The 27,259-nt window shown below is 46.7% G+C and overlaps 1 protein-coding gene across 1 annotated transcript in view; it reads right to left on the bottom strand.

The window, feature by feature from the left end:
- The window catches only part of CYP7B1 (cytochrome P450 family 7 subfamily B member 1), a 136,178-nt gene extending 126,950 nt beyond the window's left edge, over positions 1-9,228 (bottom strand). Inside the window, exon 1 of the mRNA XM_075270436.1 lies at positions 8,990-9,228. Within this exon, the coding sequence (XP_075126537.1) occupies positions 8,990-9,069 (80 nt within the window). The 5' untranslated portion in view covers positions 9,070-9,228. The remainder of the gene's footprint in view (positions 1-8,989) is intronic.
- Positions 9,229-27,259: the final 18,031 nt, after the last annotated feature.

Below are 27,259 nucleotides of genomic sequence, written 5' to 3'. Positions count from 1 at the left end.
GGTCCTGCACTCAGATAGGGGAGAGGAGCTGCATTCATTTCTAAACTGTCTTCTGTTCTCCCAGTTATCAGGCTAACTAACTCATTTGTGTTCATTATGGCAGAGACAGGCAGTCTCTGTATGTAACACAGAATGGAGTTGCTGCTGCCTGTACTTCATAGTCCAATATGGGTGGGAATGGGTACATACGAATTTGGGGGCAGAGCTAAACGGCAGGTTGCATGTGAAACCCCGCCTACCAAATGATGCAAGAAACCAGGAAGAAAGAAGATTTTACAGCAGTGAAAACTGCTGAGTATGCGACGTGGGAATACCCCTTTAAGTATTGTACAGGGTCTCCTTCTCACACCTATTGTGTCTGTCTGCAGTTAGACCCCTATTGGTGCAAAAGCACTCCCAGTGACACTACCCCAAAGTTTCTTAGCTATCTTTGCTTTGTGGTTGACCCTGCCATTGTCTCTGTGTGGCCTCTGGGAACTATTAAAGGGGATGCCCGACTCTAGACACTTACTCCCTATCCACAGCATTGCGGATACACATCTAATCAATGGGGGACCAACTGTGGATACCCTGCCATTGTTCTCACTTCCCACTCTCGTAGATATCAATTTTGGTCTGGTCTCACTATGGCTTACTCACAATGGAGCACTCCTTATGGCCAACCTCACTACGGATTAAACTCTTAGCTGTGTCTGGTGGGTTAATTTTTTTCACATTATGAAGATTGTTACCCTTCTGTGAACAGGCGTCACTTTGTGGCAGATGAGCAGGTTTTTTCTAGGTTACAGTACAGGCTGATGCTCAAACAGCACTAGGAACGTCACCAATGCTGTGAGATAACTCTCTCCAGCACCGCCTCCATCTTCGTCAGCAGCGTCCTATTCATCCTCTTCCTGCACAGTATTGTAAGCGGCCATTTTCTTGTGGCCTGTGGGCAAGCACAGTCTACTCTGCCCAAGGCCTGAGGCCTAGAATTTACAAGCCACCACCGGAAGAAGAGGATGCTGCTGACGAAGATGGAGGTGGTGCTGTAGAGAGTTCTCTCACAGAATTGGGGATGCCCCCAGTGCTGTTTGAGCACTGGGGCCTGCCCCCAGTGCTGCGAGAGAACTCATTTGCATACCGACAAGAACCGGGATTCCTACGGAACAGTGGTGTGTATGTATTCAACTCAGATCTGCGTCCTCCGGATGCAGATCTGAGTTGAAATCGGGACATGCCTCCCACCAACCGGGACCGTGGGACACGTCACCGGAATTGTGAATGTCCCGCGGAAATCGGGACGGTAGGGAGGTACATTACATCACTTTTTTCTAATCTTTTTAATTTTCTGATCGAAGATTTTTTTCAGTCCATTTTTTGCTCATTGTTATGAGGGCAGCCATTTTGCTTGAACTCCTTTGCTCTGTTAACAGCATTTAGTGATATGCTTTACAGCACAGTCATGGCGATAGGCATCTATAGACTGGAGCCAACTCATTAAAGGGGTTGTCTAGGGTAATGGTGCTCCATTATCTCCCAGCACGGTCCGTTCTTGCTGCTTCAGATTCTTGTTTTGAAGGAAGTCTCCACTGCAGCGGCTTAAGGAAAGGACACGGGACATCACAGGTGATATGTGCAAGTGATGTCGCAGTTCCTTTACTTAGGCCGTCACGATGGGGACTTCTTCCAAAACAAGACCCTCAAGCAGCAGGACTGGATCACGATGGGATACACCGGAGGACAGGCGAGTATGGATTGCTGCAAATTCCAGGATTCAAATCAAATCAAATCAAAAAAGCTTTATTGGCACGTCCGAATAGATATTTGGCATTGCCAAAGCTAGTAAAGTGGAGGGGGGGGGGGAGTTGGACTCGGGTGGGTGAGTAGTGGGTATGGTGGGGGTGGGGTGGGTGGTTTGGGGTATAACAGTCCGTTGAGTCTCATCTTCCTCTTCGTTGGTGACCGTTATATGGGGAGGTGGGGTGGGGTGGGGCAGTTGGTTTGGGGTATAACAGTCCGTGGAGTCTCATCTTCCTCTTCGTTGGTGACCGCTATATGGGGAGGTGGGGGTGGGGTGGGGTGATTTACACTCGTTTTTAACTAGAGATAGCATAATAATTCTATAGAAATATATCTAACATGAAAACTTGGTTTTCTGGTGACACTTTTCCTTTAAGATACTGTTGCATGTTGATACATTGCGCATACTGTACATTTATTTTACTTACACATTTGTGGTACAGCACAATTGTATCATGAAACAGCCTGAAAGTAGGTAAATGTAAGACTCTGATACAAGTCTGTACAACTCTCACTGTTTACAAGGTGGGGAGTTCCAATCAGCCTCACCCCTATTAACTATTCATGGTATGATCCTGCACGGAGATTCCATTCTCTAGTAATAGAAGAAAGTTGGGGAATTAGCTGGAGGGTAATATGTCCCAACTAATGAGACAGGGACGCAAATATGTGCTGGTATAGATTGTGCGATGTCATAACCTAGTGCAATAGGAGGCTCCAATACTCTATGAAGTACAGTATATTCACGTCTATGTGCACTAATGATTTCATATGAGTGTGCACAGCTAAAATAGATACATTGTTTATTTATGTTAACATAAAAAATAATGATACATGTGATATATAGGATTATTGATGGTTTCCATTGCTTTCACCTATCAGACATGTAATATTTCTGCCTTAGCAACTAGATATGTCATGTAGTCACTGTAATTCCCATACACAGCTTTCGCAGTGAATCATATTCTGAAATGAAGACATGCTGTTCCGAGCAAACTAAGGAAATCCTGTGATGTCACAAGAGACACCAGTGTTCTTCCTCGGAGCTCCACTGTCTCAGGCAATGTGGCAGTAGATGTTGTGTCTACGGCTGTCAGACTGCCGTCATAGGTTCATTAATCTATGGATACTTAGCCACAACACAAAAAAACCCCTGAAAACGCAACTTTCTGTAAGTCTCGGAATCAAGACCGTGTCGCTTATGCCAGGCCATCATTTTCATAACCGCAACAGAACCGTGGGAGTTTTGACAAAAACAATCTATTAAACCTTTTTCCACACATACAGCTCTTTCACATCTCCCAGCATGCTTCATCATTGAATCTTCTGAAGATGTACAATAAGTCTATGTGAAAATTAGTTTTCATTGCTGGATTGAGTCATTTTAGCTTTACAGTAGCAGCTTTTTGGCAATGGTGGCTAGTAGAATACAAGTCCTTCTACACATACAGATTTCTGGTCATATTGTTCACCAATATTTTCCATATAAAACAGTGTCAAGGTACCTCAAAAAGATAGGAGACCAAATCACAGTGAAGAACTAGAAGCCTCACATTTGAAACAAAGCTCCCATGTAGGGCTCGTTCACATCTGCGGCCCGGTCTCCGTACTTAGGTTTCCGTTTCCTGCCTAAAACACAGGCAGGAGACTTTCTCACCCATTCATTTGAATGGGTGAGAAAGCTGTCCGGCCGTGCGCGGCAGTGAGCGTTTTGCGCTCTCCGCCGCGAAACCGGGTTTTATAATCCGGACACAGAGTCGGACATGCAGTACTCTGTGTCCGGATAAAAAAATCCGGTTTCGCGGCGGAGAGCCTAAAACGCTCACCGCCGCGCACGGCCGGACCCGGTCTATGGTTTCCGTCTTCTGCCATGCAGAAGATGGAAACTATAGAATGGAGACCCCAAACGCAGGTGTGAACCCAGCGTAAGGCTGGTTTCACACTACTGTTGTTAATGTCCATTGCTGTCTTCAGTCATAGGATGACAGCAACGGACATTAACTGTTGCAGAGAATCTGTGTCCGTTCCTATTGACACTAATGTAAACAACATGAGGGAAGTTATCTTTTATAACAGGGGCTCTTTGACTCTCCAGCTTCTTTGAAACTACAACTCCCAACATGCTCCATTCACTTCTATGGGAGTTTCAAGAACATCAGAGCAAGAATGCATGCTGGGAGTTGTAGTTTTGCAACAGCTGGAGAGCCGAAGGTTCCCTACCCCTGTTTTATAACAAAATAAAAAGTCCTGCATTCATGCCATAAAAACAAAGCCTATAACAAAGCCACACAAATGCACTTTTTCTTCATATCCACCCCATTCTGAATTTTTTTCAGCTTCCCAGTACATTGTAACAGAATATTAAATGGTGAAGATTAATTTGTCCGGTAAACATTAAGCCTTCATATGGCTCTGTGAACGGAAAAAGAAAGTGATGAGGTTTGGAAGGCGGGGAGTCAAAAACGAAAGCCGAAAAATGGCTGCGGCAGGAAGGGGTTAATTTCTCTATAAATAAACATATGCCATGAATGGCCTTTTTGTTCTCTAATGATTGGAGAAGGAGCCTTTTCTTCCTAAACTCTGACTCTACAATCTATTGTGAAAGCAGTAGCCAGGCTCACCTTTCTGCGCAGACATAGTACTGCTATCTCCACTCTGTGCCAGTTACTGCCACCAATTATTACCCAAATCTCACAGCTTTAAATGAGCACTAAAACATTTTTTAGGCAGGCTTATCGCATTCCCTATTTCAACCCATATTTATTCTGTCTAAGCTACGTGGGTCAGTAAATTGAAAAGCAACGTTCATTCAGCATTTTTTGACTTACTATATCATTGATCAGCTTTTGTTCTAGGCCTCATGTTTGCCTGTGTTAAAGGACTCCAATTCTCCTCTGTTTAAGCCCCCCTTCTACTTTATTCCCGAGAACCGTATCCCTTCATCTAGAGGTCACACTGCTTCTTTTGTCAAGTTGAATAAAAACAGCCTCAAAATCAGCTTCATTTTCACTTCAGGTTTGTGGAGCTGATCTTGAAATTCAGGGAGCTTTTTGGTTCTCCTTTTGAACTGTTTTGGGGTGCTGTTTCTACCTAGCTAACTTCCCATTGAAATCAATGGGAACTGGTCAGTTCTTTTTTTCCGGGATCCGCTTGGTCCAGCTCCCAGAAAAAGAAGCGAGATGCTCATTCTTTCAGGTGGATTTGCCTCGCGACATCCGCCTGAAGGCACTCCCTCCCGATTAGGCCCATTCATTTGGGTCTAATGTGGAGTGGAGTGCGCGACTGGGTGCCAGTGCACTGCACCGGCACCCAGTCGCAGCTACCTGTATTTTGGTCCGGAACCTTAGGCGGTGTCCACCTCAGGTTCCAGACCAAAAAACCCTGTGTGAACTTACCCTTAGTGCTTCATATATATGTCCCATTCTTGTTAACGCCACTTTTGTCTTTGGATCAAAAAAAAACAAACAAACACAAAATCTACAACTCCCCCCTCCTCCCCCCCCCACCAAAAAAACTGCTTTTCTGTGACAAGGGGCCTTAGCCTAGCCCCACTGAATTTAAAAACAGTTTAAAAAGTAAGGCCGGGGCACCACGTGGCATAAACACAATGTACAGTTTACAGCATAGTAGATGAGAATCTAGTGAATCCCATCCCCACTTTGCGGTAAAAACCGCGCCGTTGCAGTTTTGGAAAACTCAGCATATCAATTATACTTACGGAAATGCTGCTGGTTTCCGTATAATGGTGTAATGGAAGCAGAAAGTTTGCAGAAGTTTTCTCTGCAAAGTACTGTGGGAAAAACTGCAATGCATTGCCGCTGTGATTTTTCACACTTTTTTGCTGCAGAATTCCATGTGGAGCCTTAGCCTAAGGGTGCATTCACACTGAGTAAACGCTAGCTTATTTTGTAGAGTAAAATTACACTTGTAAATTTTGCTATCCCATTGACTTCAATGATATTTTTTTACAAGTGTAAAAATACGCCTGTAAAAAATACGCCTGTAAAAATACGCCTGTAAAAATACGCCTGTAAAATGTCATTGAAGTCAATGGGACAGCAAAATTTACAAGTGTAATTTTACTCTACAAAATAAGCTAGCGTTTACTCAGTGTGAATGCACCCTTAGGGTGCATTCACACTACGTTTACGGCAGCTTATTCTGAACGTAAAACACGTTCAGAATAAGCGGCGTATAAAGCAGCTCCATTAATTTCTATGGGAGCCGGCATACGAGCGCTCCCCATAGAAATGAATGGGCTGCTTCTTTCACTGCGAGCAGTCCCATTGAAGTGAATGGGAAGTGCCGGCGTATACGGCAAGCTCTGCTCATGCCGAGCCGTACACGCCGGCACTTCCTATTCACTTCAATGGGACTGCTCGCAGTGAAAGAAGCAGCCCATTCATTTCTATGGGGAGCGCTCGTATGCCGGCTCCCATAGAAATGAATGGAACTGCTTTATACGCCGCTTATTCTGAACGTGTTTTACGTTCAGAATAAGCTGCCGTAAACGTAGTGTGAATGCACCCTTAGGGTGAATTCACACTGAGTAAACGCTAGCTTATTCTGAACGTAAAACACGTTCAGAATAAGCGGCGTCTAAAGCAGCTCCATTCATTTCTATGGGAGCGGGGATACGAGCGCTCCCCATAGAAATGAATGGGCTGCTTCTTTCACTGCGAGCAGTCCCATTGAAGTGAATGGGGAGTGCCGGCGTATACGGCAAGCTCTGCTCATGCCGGAGCGTACACGCCGGCACTTCCTATTCACTTCAATGGGACTGCTCGCAGTGAAAGAAGCAGCCCATTCATTTCTATGGGGAGCGCTCGTATGCCGGCTCCCATAGAAATGAATGGAACTGCTTTATACGCCGCTTATTCTGAACGTGTTTTACGTTCAGAATAAGCTGCCGTAAACGTAGTGTGAATGCACCCTTAGGGTGAATTCACACTGAGTAAACGCTAGCTTATTCTGAACGTAAAACACGTTCAGAATAAGCGGCGTCTAAAGCAGCTCCATTCATTTCTATGGGAGCGGGGATACGAGCGCTCCCCATAGAAATGAATGGGCTGCTTCTTTCACTGCGAGCAGTCCCATTGAAGTAAATGGGGAGTGCCGGCGTGTACGCTCCGGCATGAGCAGAGCTTGCCGTATACGCCGGCACTCCCCATTCACTTCAATGGGACTGCACGGAGTGAAAGAAGCAGCCCATTCATTTCTATGGGGAGCGCTCGTATCCCCGCTCCCATAGAAATGAATGGAGCTGCTTTAGACGCCGCTTATTCTGAACGTGTTTTACGTTCAGAATAAGCTAGCGTTTACTCAGTGTGAATGCACCCTTAGGGAGTTTTTTGAGACTGCTTTTTTTAATCTTGATAAAAGAAGTAGCGTGAACCTACCATGAGACTGAGGCTCCAGATTTTGCTGCAGTTTTTGAGCCAATGCCAAGAATTGCTACAAAAGTAGTGGGGAAACAGATGGAAGGTAAGGAGGAGAGAAGAGAACATGTGTGAGCAAAAGTGAGACATGGGGGAGCAGGCTGAGCATGAACAAGATGGGGGAATGGGGGTGCAGGTTGTGTGTGATCAAGAGGGTAAGGTGAGGGTGTGGGCTCTGTGAGGTCAAGAGGGGCATATGGTGTGTAGGCTGTGTGTGAGCTAGGGGGGAATGCAGGGTTCATGCTCTGGACAGTGGGCACTGTCAGCACATAATACTGTTTGGGGGCCACTGGTGAGCACATAATACTATGTGGGGGCCACTGTGGAGTATATAATACTATGTGGGCACCACAAAGGAGCACGTAATACTGTGTGAGGGCCACAGTGGAGAATGTAATACTGTTTGGGGCCACTGTGGAGCACGTAATACTGTTTGGGGGCCACTGTGGAGCATGTAATACTGTTTGGGGGCCACTGTGGAGCATGTAATACTGTGTGGGATCCACTGTGGAGCACGTAATACTGTTTGGGGGCCACTGTGGAGCATGTAATACTGTGTGGGATCCACTGTGGAGCATATTATACTGTCCCAGTATTGTTTACATGTCAGCTGCTGCGCTGCTCACTCACCATATTCTTGATAATTGCAGTTGTGGGTACTAAAGCTGTATCCCTTTCAAGTATCTGAGATATTGCTTCAGCACACATCACATTGTGGATTTCGTCCTTCATTCTGCTTGAAAAATACAGAGAGAAAAGTCCTTTCCTCTACGCATTTTTCAGGAGGAAACCCGGTGTACCCTATTATAGTCTATGGGTTCCACAGGTTTTGGCAGGTAACCGATTTATAAGTGGATTGGGTTTCTATTTTTCAGGTCCCCAAGCGGACCTGAAGAATGGACACACAAGCACTTTTGTGAACCTAGCGCAAGGACCTATGTAGAAAAACGCAGCAAAAATATGCTGTGAAAAAAAGTGGTTTTTTTTTCTGCAGGATTTTTCATTGCATTTTCATAGAGTTTTCCTCTACAGACTTTCTGCTTCCACAGGTATAACTGACATGCTGCAATTTTCAAAAAAGCCGGCGTTATTGAAAACAAAGCTTTTCCGCTGCATTTTTTTTCCTGCAATGTATGAATGGGAATAGCCAGAATCCTATTCATTTTGCAGGTACTGTAAATTGCAGAGGTTTTTTTTTTTTTTTTTTGTGCTGCGGCCAAAATGCTACGTTTTCACGTGAAACTTCAGCCTAAGGTAAGAAAACAAAACAAAATGCATGCCCAAAAATTCTGAAAAATGCAATTAATACTGATTTTTAATAGCAAATGAAGCCATGGTAAAAAAGAATTAAGTGGGGTATGATATAGTAGAAAGTGTAATGTGTAATGGGGTGTAATACACCGTTACAGTATAATATTCTATATACAAGTAATACATACACCTATACACAAAGATGAGTAAAACGGCCACAAAACGGATCCACACGAGATATAGTTAAACCCCTATTTCCAGTGCCTGATACTGACATACATCACTATGGAGGAAGTTGTGTTTGCATTCTTCTTTGCATACCTATGAATCTCACCCTCTATATTACTGAGTGTACCCCGCAATACTGACACCATCACATCTGTGTATCTGTATGGCCGCTCACACCTCTACACTATTTCCTGATTCTGTATAACTAGTCACAGAACACTACAGCCTGAATCTTTGTGTAGTCAGACGTGAAAAGTGCCGGCTCTGACTTCTCTACAACAGACACTTACCTTCTTCTTTTTAGCACAAACGCCAGTAAAATCGAAACAAGTAACGAAACCCCAATAACAAACTGAAGGTCGTAAGTCATGATGCTGGTGAAGTTCCCCTCCGCCTGCTCCCCACGCTGCTCTCCTCTAACAGGTCCACACTTCTCTCTGATACTATACAGTTTCACTACAAAACTTTCTCCTGTACTCTGTATAGGGGCGTGGAAATAATACGGCCTCTGTGAGAGTAACCCCTCCCAGGCCATGATCCTGGCTCCATGTAGAGACTGTCAACATCACAAATTCCATTCCATGCGTGCAAGAAACTCCTGATAACAGGAAGAGGTCTGCTTGGGAAAGAACAGAAATTCTCTCTGCAGTGCAAAGCATCCTGGGATTTCTAGTTTTGTAACAAGAAGCCTGAAGCTTTACCTTATTATACAGTACTTCTGCTATAATGGGCGTCGCTGCTACTTGCAACAAATTAACATTTTTTTTACAAAAATTTTTTAATACTATTAATTGATTGTAACTATCTTTTGATAATTGTAGTGCAGACAATTACATACAGCGCTGGTTATTGCTTTGGATGGTGACTATAGAGCGATAGTTGTGTTACAAAACCTTATCTAGGACTACTGTGTGCGGTCATAAGATATTGCCGATATGTACCAGGCAATAATCAATAAATATTTCATTATTATGATCAAAAACCCCTGCCCAATGCAGCCGGCAGCCAATAGTGTGCCTGTACCCTTACCTTTCTATTACATTGTTGTTACAAATACGTAAAATTATATTCAGTTTACAGTATATACTCAAGTATAAACCGACCCGAATATAAGCCGAGGCCCCCAATTGTACCACAAAAATCTGGGAAAACTTATTGACTTGAGTATAAACCAAGGGGGGGAAATGCAGCAGCTACTGGAAAATTTCAAAAATTAAAATGGTCGGAGTTCTTGGGTGCAGTAGTTGCTGGGGACGGGGAGGGGGTGTTTTGGTTGTCTGTCTGCCCCTTCCCTGAGCTTGAGGACTGTTTTTTTTTTTTCCCACGTGGAATTCAGTCTGGCTGAATATAGGGTATCTGCAGTGCTCCTATTAACCCCTTCCCGACGGAACAGGAGCACTGCAGATCCCCTATATTCAGTAGACTGGGCACTTTCAGACACAGGGATACCTAATGTGTTTGTGTTTCACAGTCATTTTCTACTGTTATATGTATTCTAGGGAAAGGAGGGATTTAGAACTTTTATTTTCTTAAAGCTTCTTTTTTTCCCCACTATTTTATGGGAGATTCTATACACTGATATTGCGGCTGGTCATAGACCAGTATAAGCCGAGGGGGGCTTTTTCAGCACAAAAACTGTGCTGAGAAATTCGGCTTATACTCGAGTATATACGATAATCTGTTGACGACTTCAGGAGTATTGTAGTTACTTTGCACTATGGGTTTTAGGCTACATGCACATGACCCTCTGCTAGCCGTACCCCGCACAGACCCCTTCATTTCATGTAGTGAAACCAGACCGCAAAAAAGACAGGAATAAGACCTGTCCTGGCTACACGGCCCCCAACATGGACCCAAGGTAACACATTGTCGTGTATATGGGACCATAGAAAACAATGTGCTAACAGTGTGCTAGCAATTAAAACATTAAGCACACCTTTGTGTATGAAGAGCCTAATCTGCAACATTGGGGTGGAGTTTATTTAACCACTTCAGTACTGGACTATTTTCCCTGGTTCAGGACCATCACAGTTTTGTTTTTTTCCGTACATGTGGTTGAGGGATACAACATTTTTTTTTCGTTTGGGTTAATCAATTAATTTTTGTGTAATTTTCATTTATTTTTGCATAAATTTCATTCATGAGAAATAGGGCTTTACTTTTATGTTGTTTTTATCTTTCCATATTTTTGTCTTAACATCTGTTAAATTTTTATTTTTTTTTTTTAAATACCACAAAGTTTTACAGGAAAAACCATATAATTTAATAGGTGTAATAACTGTACTCCCCTCCCCCAAATAAAGTAAAAATAGACCATAATAGACCATTATAGCATTTTAATTAGTTTTTTTATGATGATTTTTTGATGCACAGCATGGCTTTGCTGAGATTTTGTAGGTCAAAATTAGAACTTTAAAGTACACTTGGGAACATCTCAAGAGCACCCATTTTGATATGGTGTATACATAAAACCTGTCCCTTTATGCAGCGCCGCACCTCCCATGAGGCGACGTGAAGCGACCGCTTCAGGCGGCGCTATGCCAGGGCCTCGGGAGGTCGGCATTTTTGCTGACCTAAGCCAGTCCAGGACAAGCCAGGACTGGCTTAGCGTCACCATGTCTGCAGCCCGACACGGGAAGAGAGCAGTGTATTGGGGCGGCCCTGCTGGACGCAGCGCTGCTCCAGCGGCCGTCCCTCACACTCAGGCAGAGAGCAGGTCCTCTCCCTGCCTGCTCTCTGCCTGCGAACGCCGCTCGCTCCGCTCGGCCCCACCCCCTTTCTGCTCGGCCCTGCCCCTTTCTTGTGATCCCGCCTCCTTGGCTCCACCCCCTCCTCCGGGGGGGGAGGGGCTTTCTGACGTCCGCTTTAGGCGGCAGAAAGCCCAGGTTCACCCCTGCCTTTATGGACCAGTTCTTTAGATTGTCCTGTCACAGTTGGGACTGCTGCATGCTTGGCACATCAGTTATAGATTACATTGGGTATGACATGAACTCTCTACTCCAGTGCCATCCTGGTGGCTTTCTCGCCCAATGTCCTTTGTAAGTATCTTGCTCTTACTTGCTGCCATCCAGTGTTGTGGCACAGCACAGAACTGCATCTATATTGGTCTGACAGCATATGTAAGTCTAATGTGTAGTCTTTTCAAAGGAGTTCCCAGTGAAAAATTCAGGAAAGTGGTCCTTAGATGAAAGGGTGGTCTACTTATAGAGAGTCAGCTTCCCTAGAGTATAATAGGAGAAAAGTTGAACACTGAAAAGATTGGTGCCTTTTGAAAGGGGTGTTTTTCTGGAGAAATTTCACAGTACTTGGACACTCATCTATAGCAGGACTGTCAAACACGTAGCCTGTGGTGTCCAGAATAATTATGAATGTCGCCCAATTCTAAATCAGTAAATCTCCCTATTTGCAAGCATGCCAATGCAGTGGTGAACCTAGCCTCTTTGCTGCCTGAGGCGGACGATTGAAAGACGCTCCACCCCACCCCCACCCCCCGGATTGAGTCCAGGTTGTTGTTTATTTTTTGATCGCCCGCCTCAGACAGCGGGGGGGGGGGGGGGGGGGCATTATAGTAAATACAATGCAGTAATACTCACAGGAGACGTCTCCCCACAGTGGCACAATAGACTGTGGAGCATAATAGAGGTTGCAGGGGGACCACTGTGGGGCATAATAGAGGTTACAGGGGCCACAGTGGACTCTTCAAGCTCTATCATTATACTCAGGGGTCTTTTCAGACCCCTGAGTGTAATAATCGGAGCCCCAGGGGAGATGAGAGAACATGTTATTCACCTCTCTGGGATCCGATGTTAAAGAGAACCTTTCATGGGTTTGGGCACAGGCAGTTCTATATACCCCTGGAAAGCTGACAGTGCTCTGAATTCAGCACACTGTTGGCTTTCCCGATCTGTGCCCCGGGTGAAGAGCTATCGGTGCCAGTACCGTAGCTCTTTACAGTCAGAAGGGCGTTCCTGACAATCTGTCAGGGACGTGCTTCTTCCCAGCAGTGCCTATAGTGCTATACTGTGTGAGTGGGGAGGAACGCCCCCTCCTTCTGCTCACAGTGCTCGTCCATAGATGAGTATTATCAGGAGGGGAGGGGACGTTCCTCCCCACTCACACTGTACAGCGCTATAGGTGCTGCTGGGAAGAAGGACGTTCCTGACAGACTGTCAGGAATGCCCTTCTGACTGTGAAGAGCTATGGTATCGGCACCAATACCTCTTCACCTGGGGCACAGATCAGGAAAGCCAACAGTGCTCTGAATTCAGCGCACTGTCGGCTTTCCAGCGGTTTATAAAACTGCCTGTGAAAGGTCCTCTTTAATCCTGGCAGGCTTTGGGCCTATATGGAAATATCCCAGACCACGTGACATCTGGGCATTACCATATAGGCCCAAAGCCTGCTAGGATTAACATCGGATCCTGGAGAGGTAAGTAACATTGTTTATTATGTTCCCTCACGTCCCCTGGGGCTCCGATGATTATACTTGGGGGATCTGAAAAGACCCCCGAGTATAATAATAGCAGCAATGGGATCGCGGCCTGGCCCGGGCCTATTCACTGCCGGCCTCCGTGTCTATAATACAAGGGGAAGCGGGGGCTGCAGTGAGCAGGTCCGGGGAGGTTGGTAAATAGGCCGTTACAAGCTGGAGATACTCCAGCAGGTAGCGGCCTATTATAAAACAAAAAAAAATGTTATTATACTTACTGAACGCGCTGCTGCTCCAGCTGCCTCCACAATCCTCTTCTCTCGGCAGTCAGATGTCTACATATCAGCTTAGGCGGCGTGATGATGCCGCGTATGCTGATGCGTAGACGTCTCAACCAGCGTAAGGAGAGCGGCAGCTCTCCTGCGCTGGTTCAAAGGAAAAAAAAACAAAAAACGGACTGCCGCCCCCTTCCCGTGCGCCGCCCCAGGCAGGCGCCTCACCTCATTAAGGGCTTAAACAGGCTAGTTAGTAGAAATTGGTGGATCTGCTGCAATACTAGCAGTGTCACAGTGTGACAAAGAGACAGAAGACTGCTATCTCTCTCTATCAATTAAACTCTTGAGTCCTAACACTAATTCCCACAATCCCCACACTATATTACCTGTTTCTCATCCAATGTATCCCAGTCTGACAGGTTTAACAGATGCGATGGGTGGGCCACTGAAGTGGGGCATGAAAATTTTCAGACTATTTACCCTTTTGGTGAATGCCTCCTTTAACTCAGAGTGTCCTCTATCCAATGAAAAAAAATTCACAGATTTCAAACAGATACATGTATGTATTTTGAATATTCACAGAGGGACAAATGACACTATCTGCCCTAAATAATAAACACATAAAATTTCACTTTTATTGATAACCTTTAAAACCAATCCAAAAAGTAAAATAAAAAGATTGTGTAACACCTGCTCAAATACGTACAAAAGTGAGGAAATATATATGGAGGGGAAATTGTATGTACACTTATATAGTCCCTATAGGATATTGAAACCCTCACTCCCTAAACAACCACAGTGGCTTTTTTTCCAAAACAGTATATTGTGAACAGGACCCAAAGCATGAACTGCCGGTAAATCACTCTCCCCCTCCGAGGTTACTGGCCTATTGCCACGCCAACAGAGAGGAGAGAGGCACCGACAGTCAGGTCACCGTACAAATGCTGAATTGGGTGATAAGTCCACTGACAAACTGGAAAATGACCCCTTTCTTCTTAAGTTCAAAGAATCATCAGGGGTCTTTAATCGCCTCACAAAATAAACAGCTTAACGCTGTAAAACATGATAGCGGTGTGGTGTGCTGACCGCTGGCAGGACCGCCGCTCAAAGATTGACCGCTGAATCTTTGAGCGGCGGTCCTGCCAGCGGTCAGCACACCACAGATGAACATACAATTTCCCCTCCCTATATATTTCCTCACTTTTGTACGTATTTGAGCAGGTGTTACACAATCTTTTTGTTTTACTTTTTGGATTGGTTTTAAAGGTTATCAATAAAAGTTAAATTTTATGTGTTTATTATTTAGGGCAGATAGTGTCATTTGTCCCTCTGTGAATATCCTCTATCCAATGCATTAAAGTTCTACTTATATAAATTGTGTCCCCTTTTAATAAATGGGTTATCCTCCTTTTAAATCTAGGATAATATTGGTGATCCTTAACATAGGCCATCAATATTAGACCAGCAGGGGTCCAGCAGCCAATACCCCTACAGATCAGCTGTTAAGGGACAGCACATCTGTAGGTAATGTTTACTTGCTGGGCATTGTGCTGATCTCTCACTGTATGATATGTAACAGCGGGTTTAGGTACTGCAGTGGGGGGTCCATGGACAATACCTAAACCTGCTGCTACTTAAACAGTGAGTCAACAGCGTGGTCCCGGCATGTAAACATTACTGGTAGCTGTGCTATATCTGAACAGCTGCTCAGGAGGAGTCCTAAGTATAGGCTATCAATATTAGGAAGGTGTGTAACCCTTTTAGTATTCCCCTAATATCTGACACAGGATAATGGTTCCCATCAGCGCTCCCCGCATAGTATAACGGACCCATCAGTGCACCTACACAGTGGTGAGTATCAGTTCATTGCTCACCACTTTGGCAAAAGGCAAAATATCCAGTTTTATTTGAGCCCCAAATTCTTGGAACATTCAGGCCAGGCCCAGTTCATTCTAAACTGGTTTGTTTATCCCCGAAGCCACCAACTCCAAGAATCCCCACATTGGAAACTCTTTCCAATGTCAGGTGTTTCCATAACTTGGAGATATAGTGCCCCAGCAAAGTAACTATCCCAGCAGTATTGCAGTTTAATGGGTGAAATGTTACAACTAGCAAGTGGTTGTTTCCCTGTAAAGTGTCTCAAGGCTCGCAACACGTCATGAATATACTGCAGAAGCCCACATCCCCCGGTGTCTGCCACTATTACAGGACATTAAGCAATACCTGTGAGTAATCTGAAGGCCGGTTGGTTAACTCTTTTGGTAATCAAGTCCAGCTAAACTGTCTGCCATGAAAGATTAAGCCAAAAATGTTGTAAAATAAAAGTCATAGCCACATAGATTGCAGCCTTTACACTGTCAGGGATTCTGCATAGTAAAGGGAGTTTGTACTACAGCAAAAGTGGACTGTATGACATATCCCCAAGTCCTGTACAATCTGATAAATACTCTTACCTGAATTCTTTGCTGTCAGATTAGGTATGTTAGCATCTGATTTACAGTAAATGGGTATTTGAGATCAAAAATTGCCTGTGTCAGTTGCATAACACCATCTTTTTGTTGTTTAGACGATGCACCTCATAGCTTGGGAGTTTATAACCCTGGCTTGAGGAGAACACTTACAAAAACAGCAGGAGACCCATATCTGTGCTGTCAGTACCAAAACTCCAGTTGGTAACCCCTTAATGTCCCCTGGGATCAAGTCTTGGGACTTGACTATGATGACACATCCAGAGGCAGACAAATGGGTGATATGCTCAAATTCCCCTGCACGTGACTGAGGAGCTTCTAAAGGCTCATACACATGTGCACAGAGGGGGCGGATTATGGCACGTAATCCACGTCATAATCCGCCCCCTCACAATGGTGGTCTAAAAAAGAAGCGGGCTGCCCTTTCATCAAATGGACGAACGATGAATCCAGCATGCAATCACTGATAAAACGTAGCCTTTATTTGAAAAAATATCCAAGATAAAAAGTGAATCAATTGATATCTGATATTTCAAGGATGATCCATGATGGCGAGTGGAAAAGATAGCATCTGGCTGACGCGTTTCGGAGCGCTAAATGGGCTCCTTACTCATAGCCTGACGAAACAGATACAAATGCTCCTATATATAGTGAAAGCCACTGATTAAGCAGCTGTGAAAGAACCGGAAGTGCAAAAACAAATGATGCGACTTACAAACACAAACACTAACCATTGATATTAAAAACATATACAAAGATAAAAAACATAATAAATGGTGTTACAAAACAGCTACCACATCAAGATTAATTGAGTACTCATATTTTAAAATATGACACTAGGAATGAGATACTGGCAATAGGAGAATCTATATACAGAACTATAGTAAACGTTTGCCCTTAACAAAGATGGCCGAATTAAGGTCTAATGCACATGCGCAAGTTCGGATTCCGATCATGTGACCTAGGAGTTATGAAACACAACTGAAGACAAGCAGCCCAAGTCCACATACCCAAAGCGATCAACAGTAAACAGGTAAGTGTAGTAAAATAATATTAAATTGTAAATTAGATGTATGTGTATGAAAACAAAAAATATGTACTAAATTTTGTAAATATAAGAAAGATCACTCCTAAAATTTAACCCTTTGGGGAACCGAGTGTCTAATTTCAAAATCCAGAATGCCTCCCTCATACGGACCTGTTGTTCCCAATTACCGTTTCTTTTGGGTTTTAAAACCTTTTCAATGGCTTTGAAAGTAAAAGTCGATAAGTTACCATCGTGTAAATCTCTGAAATGTTTGGTGACACCAGTAATTTTGGTAGATTTTACATTAGATATTGAATATAAATGCTCAGAGATTCTCAATTTTAGCGGTCTAATAGTGCTTCCAATGTATTGCATCTTACATGACGTACATGAAATCATGTAAATGACATGGTCTGTTCCGCAATTTAAATAATTTAAATTTTAGGGAACAATGTTGCCTCACAGAACTACAAAACTTGCAAGAGGATTTTCCTAAAGTATGTGATACCAACAACATGCATATTCAGGTTTCAAATCCACACTTTTATCCACTGTCCTCTAAAATTCCAATATTAGAGCAATTTAGAACTGTTGTGGAGAAAGAACTTATAAAATTATTAGAGATGAGCGAACACTAAAATGTTCGAGGTTCGAAATTCGATTCGAACAGCCGCTCAATGTTCGTGTGTTCGAACGTTCCCCCATTATAGTCTATGGGGAACAGATACTCGTTAAGGGGGAAACCCAAATCCGTGTCTGGAGGGTCACCAAGTCCACTATGACACCCCAGGAAATGATGCCAACACCTCTGGAATGACACTGGGACAGCAGGGGAAGCATGTCTGGGGGCATCTAACACACCAAAGACCCTCTATTACCCCAACATCACAGCCTAACAACTACACACTTTACACACTCAATACCACCTCTCTGACAGTAGGAAAACACCTTGAAACATGTGTATTTGGCACTTGCAGTGAGGAGAGCTTGTCACCAGCAGTGAATTTGGCCCTTGTAGTAAGTTGAGGATGGCACCAACATTTGTTTTGAAAATCAGGGTGGATTGAGCCTCTAACCAGCAGAGTTTGGGCAAATTCATGGTGGAGGGAGCCTCTAAACACCCCAGTTTGGGCAAATTCATGGTGGAGGGAGCCTCTAAAAACCCCAGTTTGGACCAATTCATGGTGGAGGGAGCCTCTAACCAGCCCAGTGTGGGCAAATTCATGGTGAAGGGAGCCTCTAAAAAACCCAGTTTGGACCAATTCATGGTGGAGGGAGCCTCTAAACAGCCCAGTTTGGGCAAATTCATGGTGGAGGGAGCCTCTAACCAGCCCAGTTTGGACCAATTAATGGTGGAGGGAGCCTCTAAACAGCCAAGTTTGGACCAATTCATGGTGGAGGTAGCCTCTAACCAGCCCAGTTTGGACCAATTAATGGTGGAGGGAGCCTCTAAACAGCCAAGTTTGGACCAATTCATGGTGGAGGGAGCCTCTAAAAACCCCAGTTTGGACCAATTCATGGTGGAGGGAGCCTCTAACCAGCCCAGTTTGGGCAAATTCATGGTGGAGGGAGCCTCTAAACAGCCCAGTTTGGGCACATTCATGGTGGAGGGAGCCTCTAACCAACCCAGTTTGGACCAATTAATGGTGGAGGGAGCCGCTAAACAGCCCAGTTTGGACCAATTCATGGTGGAGGGAGCCTCTAAAAACCCCAGTTTGGACCAATTCATGGTGGAGGGAGCCTCTAAAAAACCCAGTTTGGACCAATTCATGGTGGAGGGAGCCTCTAACCAGCCCAGTTTGGACCAATTAATGGTGGAGGGAGCCTCTAAACAGCCAAGTTTGGACCAATTCATGGTGGAGGGAGCCTCTAAAAACCCCAGTTTGGACCAATTCATGGTGGAGGGAGCCTCTAAACAGCCCAGTTTGGGCAAATTCATGGTGGAGGGAGCCTCTAACCAGCCCAGTTTGGACCAATTAATGGTGGAGGGAGCCTCTAAACAGCCAAGTTTGGACCAATTCATGGTGGAGGGAGCCTCTAACCAGCCCAGTTTGGACCAATTAATGGTGGAGGGAGCCTCTAAACAGCCAAGTTTTGGGAAATTCATGGTGGAGGGAGCCTCTAACCAGCCCAGTGTGGGCAAATTCATGGTGGAGGGAGCCTCTAAAAAACCCAGTTTGGACCAATTCATGGTGGAGGGAGCCTCTAACCAGCCCAGTGTGGGCAAATTCATGGTGGAGGGAGCCTCTAAAAAACCCAGTTTGGACCAATTCATGGTGGAGGGAGCCTCTAAACAGCCCAGTTTGGGCAAATTCATGGTGGAGGGAGCCTCTAACCAGCCCAGTTTGGACCAATTAATGGTGGAGGGAGCCTCTAAACAGCCAAGTTTGGACCAATTCATGGTGGAGGGAGCCTCTAACCAGCCCAGTTTGGACCAATTAATGGTGGAGGGAGCCTCTAAACAGCCAAGTTTGGACCAATTCATGGTGGAGGGAGCCTCTAAAAACCCCAGTTTGGACCAATTCATGGTGGAGGGAGCCTCTAACCAGCCCAGTTTGGGCAAATTCATGGTGGAGGGAGCCTCTAAACAGCCCAGTTTGGGCACATTCATGGTGGAGGGAGCCTCTAACCAGCCCAGTTTGGACCAATTAATGGTGGAGGGAGCCGCTAAACAGCCCAGTTTGGACCAATTCATGGTGGAGGGAGCCTCTAAAAACCCCAGTTTGGACCAATTCATGGTGGAGGGAGCCTCTGAACAGCCCAGTTTGGGCAAATTCATGGTGGAGGGAGCCTCTAACCAGCCCAGTTTGGACCAATTAATGGTGGAGGGAGCCTCTAAACAGCCAAGTTTGGACCAATTCATGGTGGAGGGAGCCTCTAACCAGCCCAGTTTGGACCAATTAATGGTGGAGGGAGCCTCTAAACAGCCAAGTTTTGGGAAATTCGTGGTGGAGGGAGCCTCTAACCAGCCCAGTGTGGGCAAATTCATGGTGGAGGGAGCCTCTAAAAAACCCAGTTTGGACCAATTCATGGTGGAGGGAGCCTCTAACCAGCCCAGTTTGGGCAAATTCATGGTGGAGGGAGCCTCTAAAAAACCCAGTTTGGACCAATTCATGGTGGAGGGAGCCTCTAACCAGCCCAGTTTGGGCAAATTCATGGTGGAGGGAGCCTCTAAAAAACCCAGTTTGGACCAATTCATGGTGGAGGGAGCCTCTAACCAGCCCAGTTTGGGCAAATTCATGGTGGAGGGAGCCTCTAAACAGCCCAGTTTGGGCAAATTCATGGTGGAGGGAGCCTCTAAACAGCCCAGTTTGGGCAAATTCATGGTGGAGGGAGCCTCTAACCAGCCCAGTTTGGACCAATTAATGGTGGAGGGAGCCTCTAACCAGCCCAGTTTGGGCAAATTCATGGTGGAGGGAGCCTCTAAAAAACCCAGTTTGGACCAATTCATGGTGGAGGGAGCCTCTAACCAGCCCAGTTTGGGCAAATTCATGGTGGAGGGAGCCTCTAAAAAACCCAGTTTGGACCAATTCATGGTGGAGGGAGCCTCTAACCAGCCCAGTTTGGGCAAATTCATGGTGGAGGGAGCCTCTAAAAAACCCAGTTTGGACCAATTCATGGTGGAGGGAGCCTCTAACCAGCCCAGTTTGGGCAAATTCATGGTGGAGGGAGCCTCTAAACAGCCCAGTTTGGGCAAATTCATGGTGGAGGGAGCCTCTAAACAGCCCAGTTTGGGCAAATTCATGGTGGAGGGAGCCTCTAACCAGCCCAGTTTGGACCAATTAATGGTGGAGGGAGCCTCTAACCAGCCCAGTTTGGGCAAATTCATGGTGGAGGGAGCCTCTAAACAGCCCAGTTTGGACCAATTCATGGTGGAGGGAGCCTCTAAAAAACCCAGTTTGGACCAATTCATGGTGGAGGGAGCCTCTAAACAGCCCAGTTTGGGCAAATTCATGGTGGAGGGAGCCTCTAACCAGCCCAGTTTGGACCAATTCATGGTGGAGGGAGCCTCTAACCAGCCCAGTTTGGGCAAATTCATGGTGGAGGGAGCCTCTAAACAGCCCAGTTTGGACCAATTCATGGTGGAGGGAGCCTCTAAAAAACCCAGTTTGGACCAATTCATGGTGGAGGGAGCCTCTAAACAGCCCAGTTTGGGCAAATTCATGGTGGAGGGAGCCTCTAACCAGCCCAGTTTGGACCAATTAATGGTGGAGGGAGCCTCTAAACAGCCAAGTTTGGACCAATTCATGGTGGAGGGAGCCTCTAACCAGCCCAGTTTGGGCAAATTCATGGTGGAGGGAGCCTCTAAACAGCCCAGTTTGGACCAATTAATGGTGGAGGGAGCCTCTAAACAGCCAAGTTTGGACCAATTCATGGTGGAGGGAGCCTCTAAAAACCCCAGTTTGGACCAATTCATGGTGGAGGGAGCCTCTAAACAGCCCAGTTTGGGCAAATTCATGGTGGAGGGAGCCTCTAACCAGCCCAGTTTGGACCAATTAATGGTGGAGGGAGCCTCTAAACAGCCAAGTTTGGACCAATTCATGGTGGAGGGAGCCTCTAACCAGCCCAGTTTGGACCAATTAATGGTGGAGGGAGCCTCTAAACAGCCAAGTTTTGGGAAATTCATGGTGGAGGGAGCCTCTAACCAGCCCAGTGTGGGCAAATTCATGGTGGAGGGAGCCTCTAAAAAACCCAGTTTGGACCAATTCATGGTGGAGGGAGCCTCTAACCAGCCCAGTGTGGGCAAATTCATGGTGGAGGGAGCCTCTAAAAAACCCAGTTTGGACCAATTCATGGTGGAGGGAGCCTCTAAACAGCCCAGTTTGGGAAAATTCATGGTGGAGGGAGCCTCTAACCAGCCCAGTTTGGACCAATTAATGGTGGAGGGAGCCTCTAAACAGCCAAGTTTGGACCAATTCATGGTGGAGGGAGCCTCTAACCAGGCCAGTTTGGACCAATTAATGGTGGAGGGAGCCTCTAAACAGCCAAGTTTGGACCAATTCATGGTGGAGGGAGCCTCTAAACAGCCCAGTTTGGGCACATTCATGGTGGAGGGAGCCTCTAACCAGCCCAGTTTGGACCAATTAATGGTGGAGGGAGCCGCTAAACAGCCCAGTTTGGACCAATTCATGGTGGAGGGAGCCTCTAAAAACCCCAGTTTGGACCAATTCATGGTGGAGGGAGCCTCTAAAAAACCCAGTTTGGACCAATTCATGGTGGAGGGAGCCTCTAACCAGCCCAGTTTGGACCAATTAATGGTGGAGGGAGCCTCTAAACAGCCAAGTTTGGACCAATTCATGGTGGAGGGAGCCTCTAAAAACCCCAGTTTGGACCAATTCATGGTGGAGGGAGCCTCTAAACAGCCCAGTTTGGGCAAATTCATGGTGGAGGGAGCCTCTAACCAGCCCAGTTTGGACCAATTAATGGTGGAGGGAGCCTCTAAACAGCCAAGTTTGGACCAATTCATGGTCGAGGGAGCCTCTAACCAGCCCAGTTTGGACCAATTAATGGTGGAGGGAGCCTCTAAACAGCCAAGTTTTGGGAAATTCATGGTGGAGGGAGCCTCTAACCAGCTCAGTTTGGACCAATTCATGGTGGAGGGAGCCTCTAAACAGCCCAGTTTGGGCAAATTCATGGTGGAGGGAGCCTCTAAAAAACCCAGTTTGGACCAATTCATGGTGGAGGGAGCCTCTAACCAGCCCAGTTTGGACCAATTAATGGTGGAGGGAGCCGCTAAACAGCCCAGTTTGGACCAATTCATGGTGGAGGGAGCCTCTAAAAACTCCAGTTTGGACCAATTCATGGTGGAGGGAGCCTCTAAACAGCCCAGTTTGGGCAAATTCATGGTGGAGGGAGCCTCTAACCAGCAGAGTTGGTGGAAATCAGGGTGGAGGGAGCCTAGTATTAGCAGAATTGTGCAACGCTTATGGTGGATGAGTATGAGGATGCGGAGGAATTGGAGAGGTTGAGTACAGACATGGAGTTTCATGTTGGGGTGCTTTACACAGGTGGGCACAAAAATGACGGCTCTACCCAGTGGTGGTTCATTTTTATCAAAGTGAGCCGGTCGGCACTCTCAGCTGACAGACGGGTGCGCTTGTCAGTGATGATGCCACCGGCTGCACTGAACACCCTCTCAGATAGGACGCTGGCGGCAGGACAGGACAGCACCTCCAAGGCATATAGGGCAAGTTCAAGCCACAGGTCCAACTTCGACACCCAATACGTGTAGGGCGCAGAGGGGTCGGAGAGGACAGGGCTGTGGTCGGAAAGGTATTCCCGCAACATGCGCCTATACTTCTCACACCTGGTGACACTAGGACCCTCCGTGGCGGCACTTTGGCGAGGGGGTGCCATCAAGGTGTCCCAGACCTTAGACAGTGTGCCCCTCGTTTGTGTGGACCGGTGAGAACTTGGTTGCCTACTGGAGGAACTGCCCTCCCTGCCGCAAACGTCACATGCTGGAAACATCTCCATCATATTCTGCACCAATTGCCTGTGGCAAGCATTGATGCGATTGGCCCTCCCCTCTACCGGAATAAAAGACGAGATGTTGTTTTTATACCGGGGGTCAAGGATAGCAAAGATCCAGTACTGGTTGTCCTCCATGATTTTGACAATACGCTTGTCGGTTGTAAAGCACCCCAACATGAACTCAGCCATGTCTGCCACAGTGTTAGTTGGCATGACTCCTCTGGCCCCACCGGAAAGTTCAATCTCCATTTCCTCCTCATCCTCCATGTCTACCCATCCGCGCTGCAACAATGGGACGATTCGAAGTTGCCCGGAAGCCTCCTGTATCACCATCACATCATCGGACAACTCTTCTTCCTCCTCCTCCTCCTCCTCCTCCTCCTCCTCCATTAAACGCAGTGAAGCGGACAGATGTGTGGACCTACTCTCCAGCTGTGACGGATCGGATGCTATCCCTAACTCCTCTGTGTGATCTGAGTTATCCCTGATGTCAATCAGGGATTCTCTCAGAACACACAAGAGCGGGATTGTAAGGCTCACCATCGCATCCTCAGAGCTCACCCTCCTTGTGGACTCCTCAAAGACCCGTAGGATGTCACAAAGGTCTCTCATCCATGGCCACTCATGGATGTGAAACTGAGGCAGCTGACTTTGTGGCACCCTAGGGTTTTGTAGCTGGTATTCCATCAAAGGTCTCTGCTGCTCAACCACTCTATTCAACATCTGAAACGTTGAGTTCCAGCGTGTGGGGACGTCGCACAAAAGCCGGTGTTGTGGCACATGCAGGCGTTGCTGGAGAGATTTTAAGCTAGCAGCGGCTACTGTCGACTTGCGAAAGTGGGCGCACATGCGCCGCACTTTCACCAGTAGCTCTGGAACATTGGGGTAGCTCTTTAGGAAACGTTGCACCACTAGGTTGAAGACGTGGGCCAGGCATGGAACATGTTGGAGTCCGGCAAGCTCCAGAGCTGCTACCAGGTTCCGGCCGTTATCACAAACGACCATGCCTGGGCCCAGGTGCAGCGGCTCAAACCATATTGCCGTCTCATCGAGGAGGGCATCCCTCACCTCGGAGGCAGTGTGCTGTCTGTCCCCCAAGCTGATCAGCTTCAGCACAGCCTGCTGACGTCTACCAACGCCAGTGCTGCAACGTTTCCAACTCGTAGCTGGGGTCAATCTAACAGCGGAGGAGGAGGCGGTGGCGGAGGAGGAGGCGGTGGCGGAGGAGGAGGCGGTAGAGGAGGAGGAGGAGGGGGGTGTTCTTCTCGTGTCCCTGCCAGGAATGTTAGGCGGGGAGACGAGGTACACCGGGCCAGTTTGGGAAGCAGTCCCAGCCTCAACTACATTCACCCAGTGTGCCGTCAGTGAAATGTAGCGTCCCTGTCCGCATGCACTTGTCCACGCGTCGGTGGTCAAGTGGACCTTTGTGCAAAGCGCGGAACTAAGGGCCCGCCTGATGTTGAGTGACACGTGCTGGTGCAAGGCGGGGACGGCACACCGGGAGAAGTAGTGACGGCTAGGGACGGCATAGCGAGGTGCCGCAGTTGCCATCAGGTCCAGGAAGGCGGGAGTTTCAACAAGCCGGAACGCCAACATCTCCTGGGCCAGCGGTTTAGCGATGTTGGCGTTCAAGGCTTGCGCGTGTGGGTGGTTAGCAGTGTATTTCTGCCGCCGCTCCAATGTCTGAGAGATGGTGGGTTGTTGTAAAGAAACGCCTGATGGTGCCTTTGATGGTGCAGGAGAAGGAGATAAGACAGGACCAGGGGAGGATGAGGTAGAAGTCAACAAAGTGGCGGAGGCAGATGAAGTGGTGTCCTGGCTCGTCCTCTGGAGTGCATCGCCAGCACAGTCAGCAGTGGCAGTGGCAGAGGCAGAGGCAGTGGCAGAGGCAGTGGCAGTGGCGTGAACGGCAGGCGGCCTTTGTCCTGCCGTTGCTGCCTGCCACTGATTCCAGTGCTTGGATTCCAAATGACGGCGCATTGAAGTGGTGGACAGGTTGCTCTTCTCAGAGCCCCTAATCAATTTCGAGAGGCAAATTGTGCAGACAACACTATATCTGTCCTCGGCGCATTCCTTGAAAAAACTCCACACCTTCGAGAAACGTGCCCTCGAGGTGGGAGTTTTTCGGGGCTGGGTACGAACTGGAACATCTTGGGAGATTCCGGGTGTGGCCTGGCTTCGCCTAAGCTGCTGACCTCTGCCTCTGCCTCTAGCTACCCTTTTTGGTGCTGCACCTGCCTCAACATCCACACTACTTTCCCCGCTTGACATCCCCCCTGTCCAGGTCGGGTCAGTGTCCTCATCATCCACCACTTCCTCTTCCAACTCCTGTCTCATCTCCTCCTCCCGCACAATGCGCCGGTCAACTGGATGCCCTGACGGCAACTGCGTCACATCATCGTCGATGAGGGTGGGTTGCTGGTCATCCACCACCAAATCGAACGGAGATGGAGGAGACTCTAGTGTTTGAGCATCTGGACACAGATGCTCCTCTGTTAGGTTCGTGGAATCGTGACGTGGAGAGGCAGGTTGAGGGACAATGAAAGGAGCGGAGAACAGCTCTGGGGAGCAGGGACAGTTTGGGTTATTGTTCTGTAAAGCTTCGGAATTTTGGGAGGAAGGAAGACAAGACTGTTGGGTAATAGGAGGAGAGGAGGCAGAGTCTGACTGGCTGCTGGACAATGTGCTGTAAGCGTTCTCTGACAGCCATTGCAAGACCTGTTCCTGGTTCTCGGGCCTACTAAGGTTTGTACCCTGCAGTTTAGTTAATGTGGCAAGCAACCCTGGCACTGTGGAGTGGCGCAATGCTTGCTGCCCCACAGGAGTAGGCACGGGACGCCCTGTGGCTTCACTGCTACCTTGCTCCCCAGAACCATTCCCCCGACCTCGCCCACGGCCTCGTCCACGTCCCTTTCCGGGAGCCTTGCGCATTTTGAATTCCTAGTTAGAAATTGGCACTGTATACCAGTAGTAAAAATTGTGGGTGCACGTAACCCCAATATATTCTTTGAATTCCCAGTCAGAAACTGGCACTATATGGCAGTAGCAAGAAATGAGGGTATTTATAACCCCAATATATTCTTTGAATTCCCAGTCAGACAATGGCACTGTATACCAGTAGTAAAAATTGTGGGTGCACGTAACCACAATATATTCTTTGAATTACCAGTCAGAAACTGGCACTATATGGCAGTAGCAAGAAATGAGGGTATTTGTATTCCCAATATATTCTTTGAATTCCCAGTCAGACAATGGCACTGTATACCAGTAGTAAAAATTGTGGGTGCACGTAACCACAATATATTCTTTGAATTACCAGTCAGAAACTGGCACTATATGGCAGTAGCAAGAAATGAGGGTATTTGTATTCCCAATATATTCTTTGAATTCCCAGTCAGACAATGGCACTGTATACCAGTAGTAAAAATTGTGGGTGCACGTAACCCCAATATATTCTTTGAATTCCCAGTCAGAAACTGGCACTATATGGCAGTAGCAAGAAATGAGGGTATTTGTATTCCCAATATATTCTTTGAATTCCCAGTCAGACAATGGCACTGTATACCAGTAGTAAAAATTGTGGGTGCACGTAACCCCAATATATTCTTTGAATTCCCAGTCAGACACTGGCACTATATGGCAGTAGCAAGAAATGAGGGTATTTGTATTCCCAATATATTCTTTGAATTCCCAGTCAGACAATGGCACTGTATACCAGTAGTAAAAATTGTGGGTGCACGTAACCACAATATATTCTTTGAATTACCAGTCAGAAACTGGCACTATATGGCAGTAGCAAGAAATGAGGGTATTTGTATTCCCAATATATTCTTTGAATTCCCAGTCAGACAATGGCACTGTATACCAGTAGTAAAAATTGTGGGTGC

Source organism: Leptodactylus fuscus, chromosome 4, assembly GCF_031893055.1.
Source record: "Leptodactylus fuscus isolate aLepFus1 chromosome 4, aLepFus1.hap2, whole genome shotgun sequence".
Classification (NCBI taxonomy): Eukaryota; Metazoa; Chordata; class Amphibia; order Anura; family Leptodactylidae; genus Leptodactylus; species Leptodactylus fuscus.
This window is presented reverse-complemented; position numbering and strand designations above follow the sequence as displayed.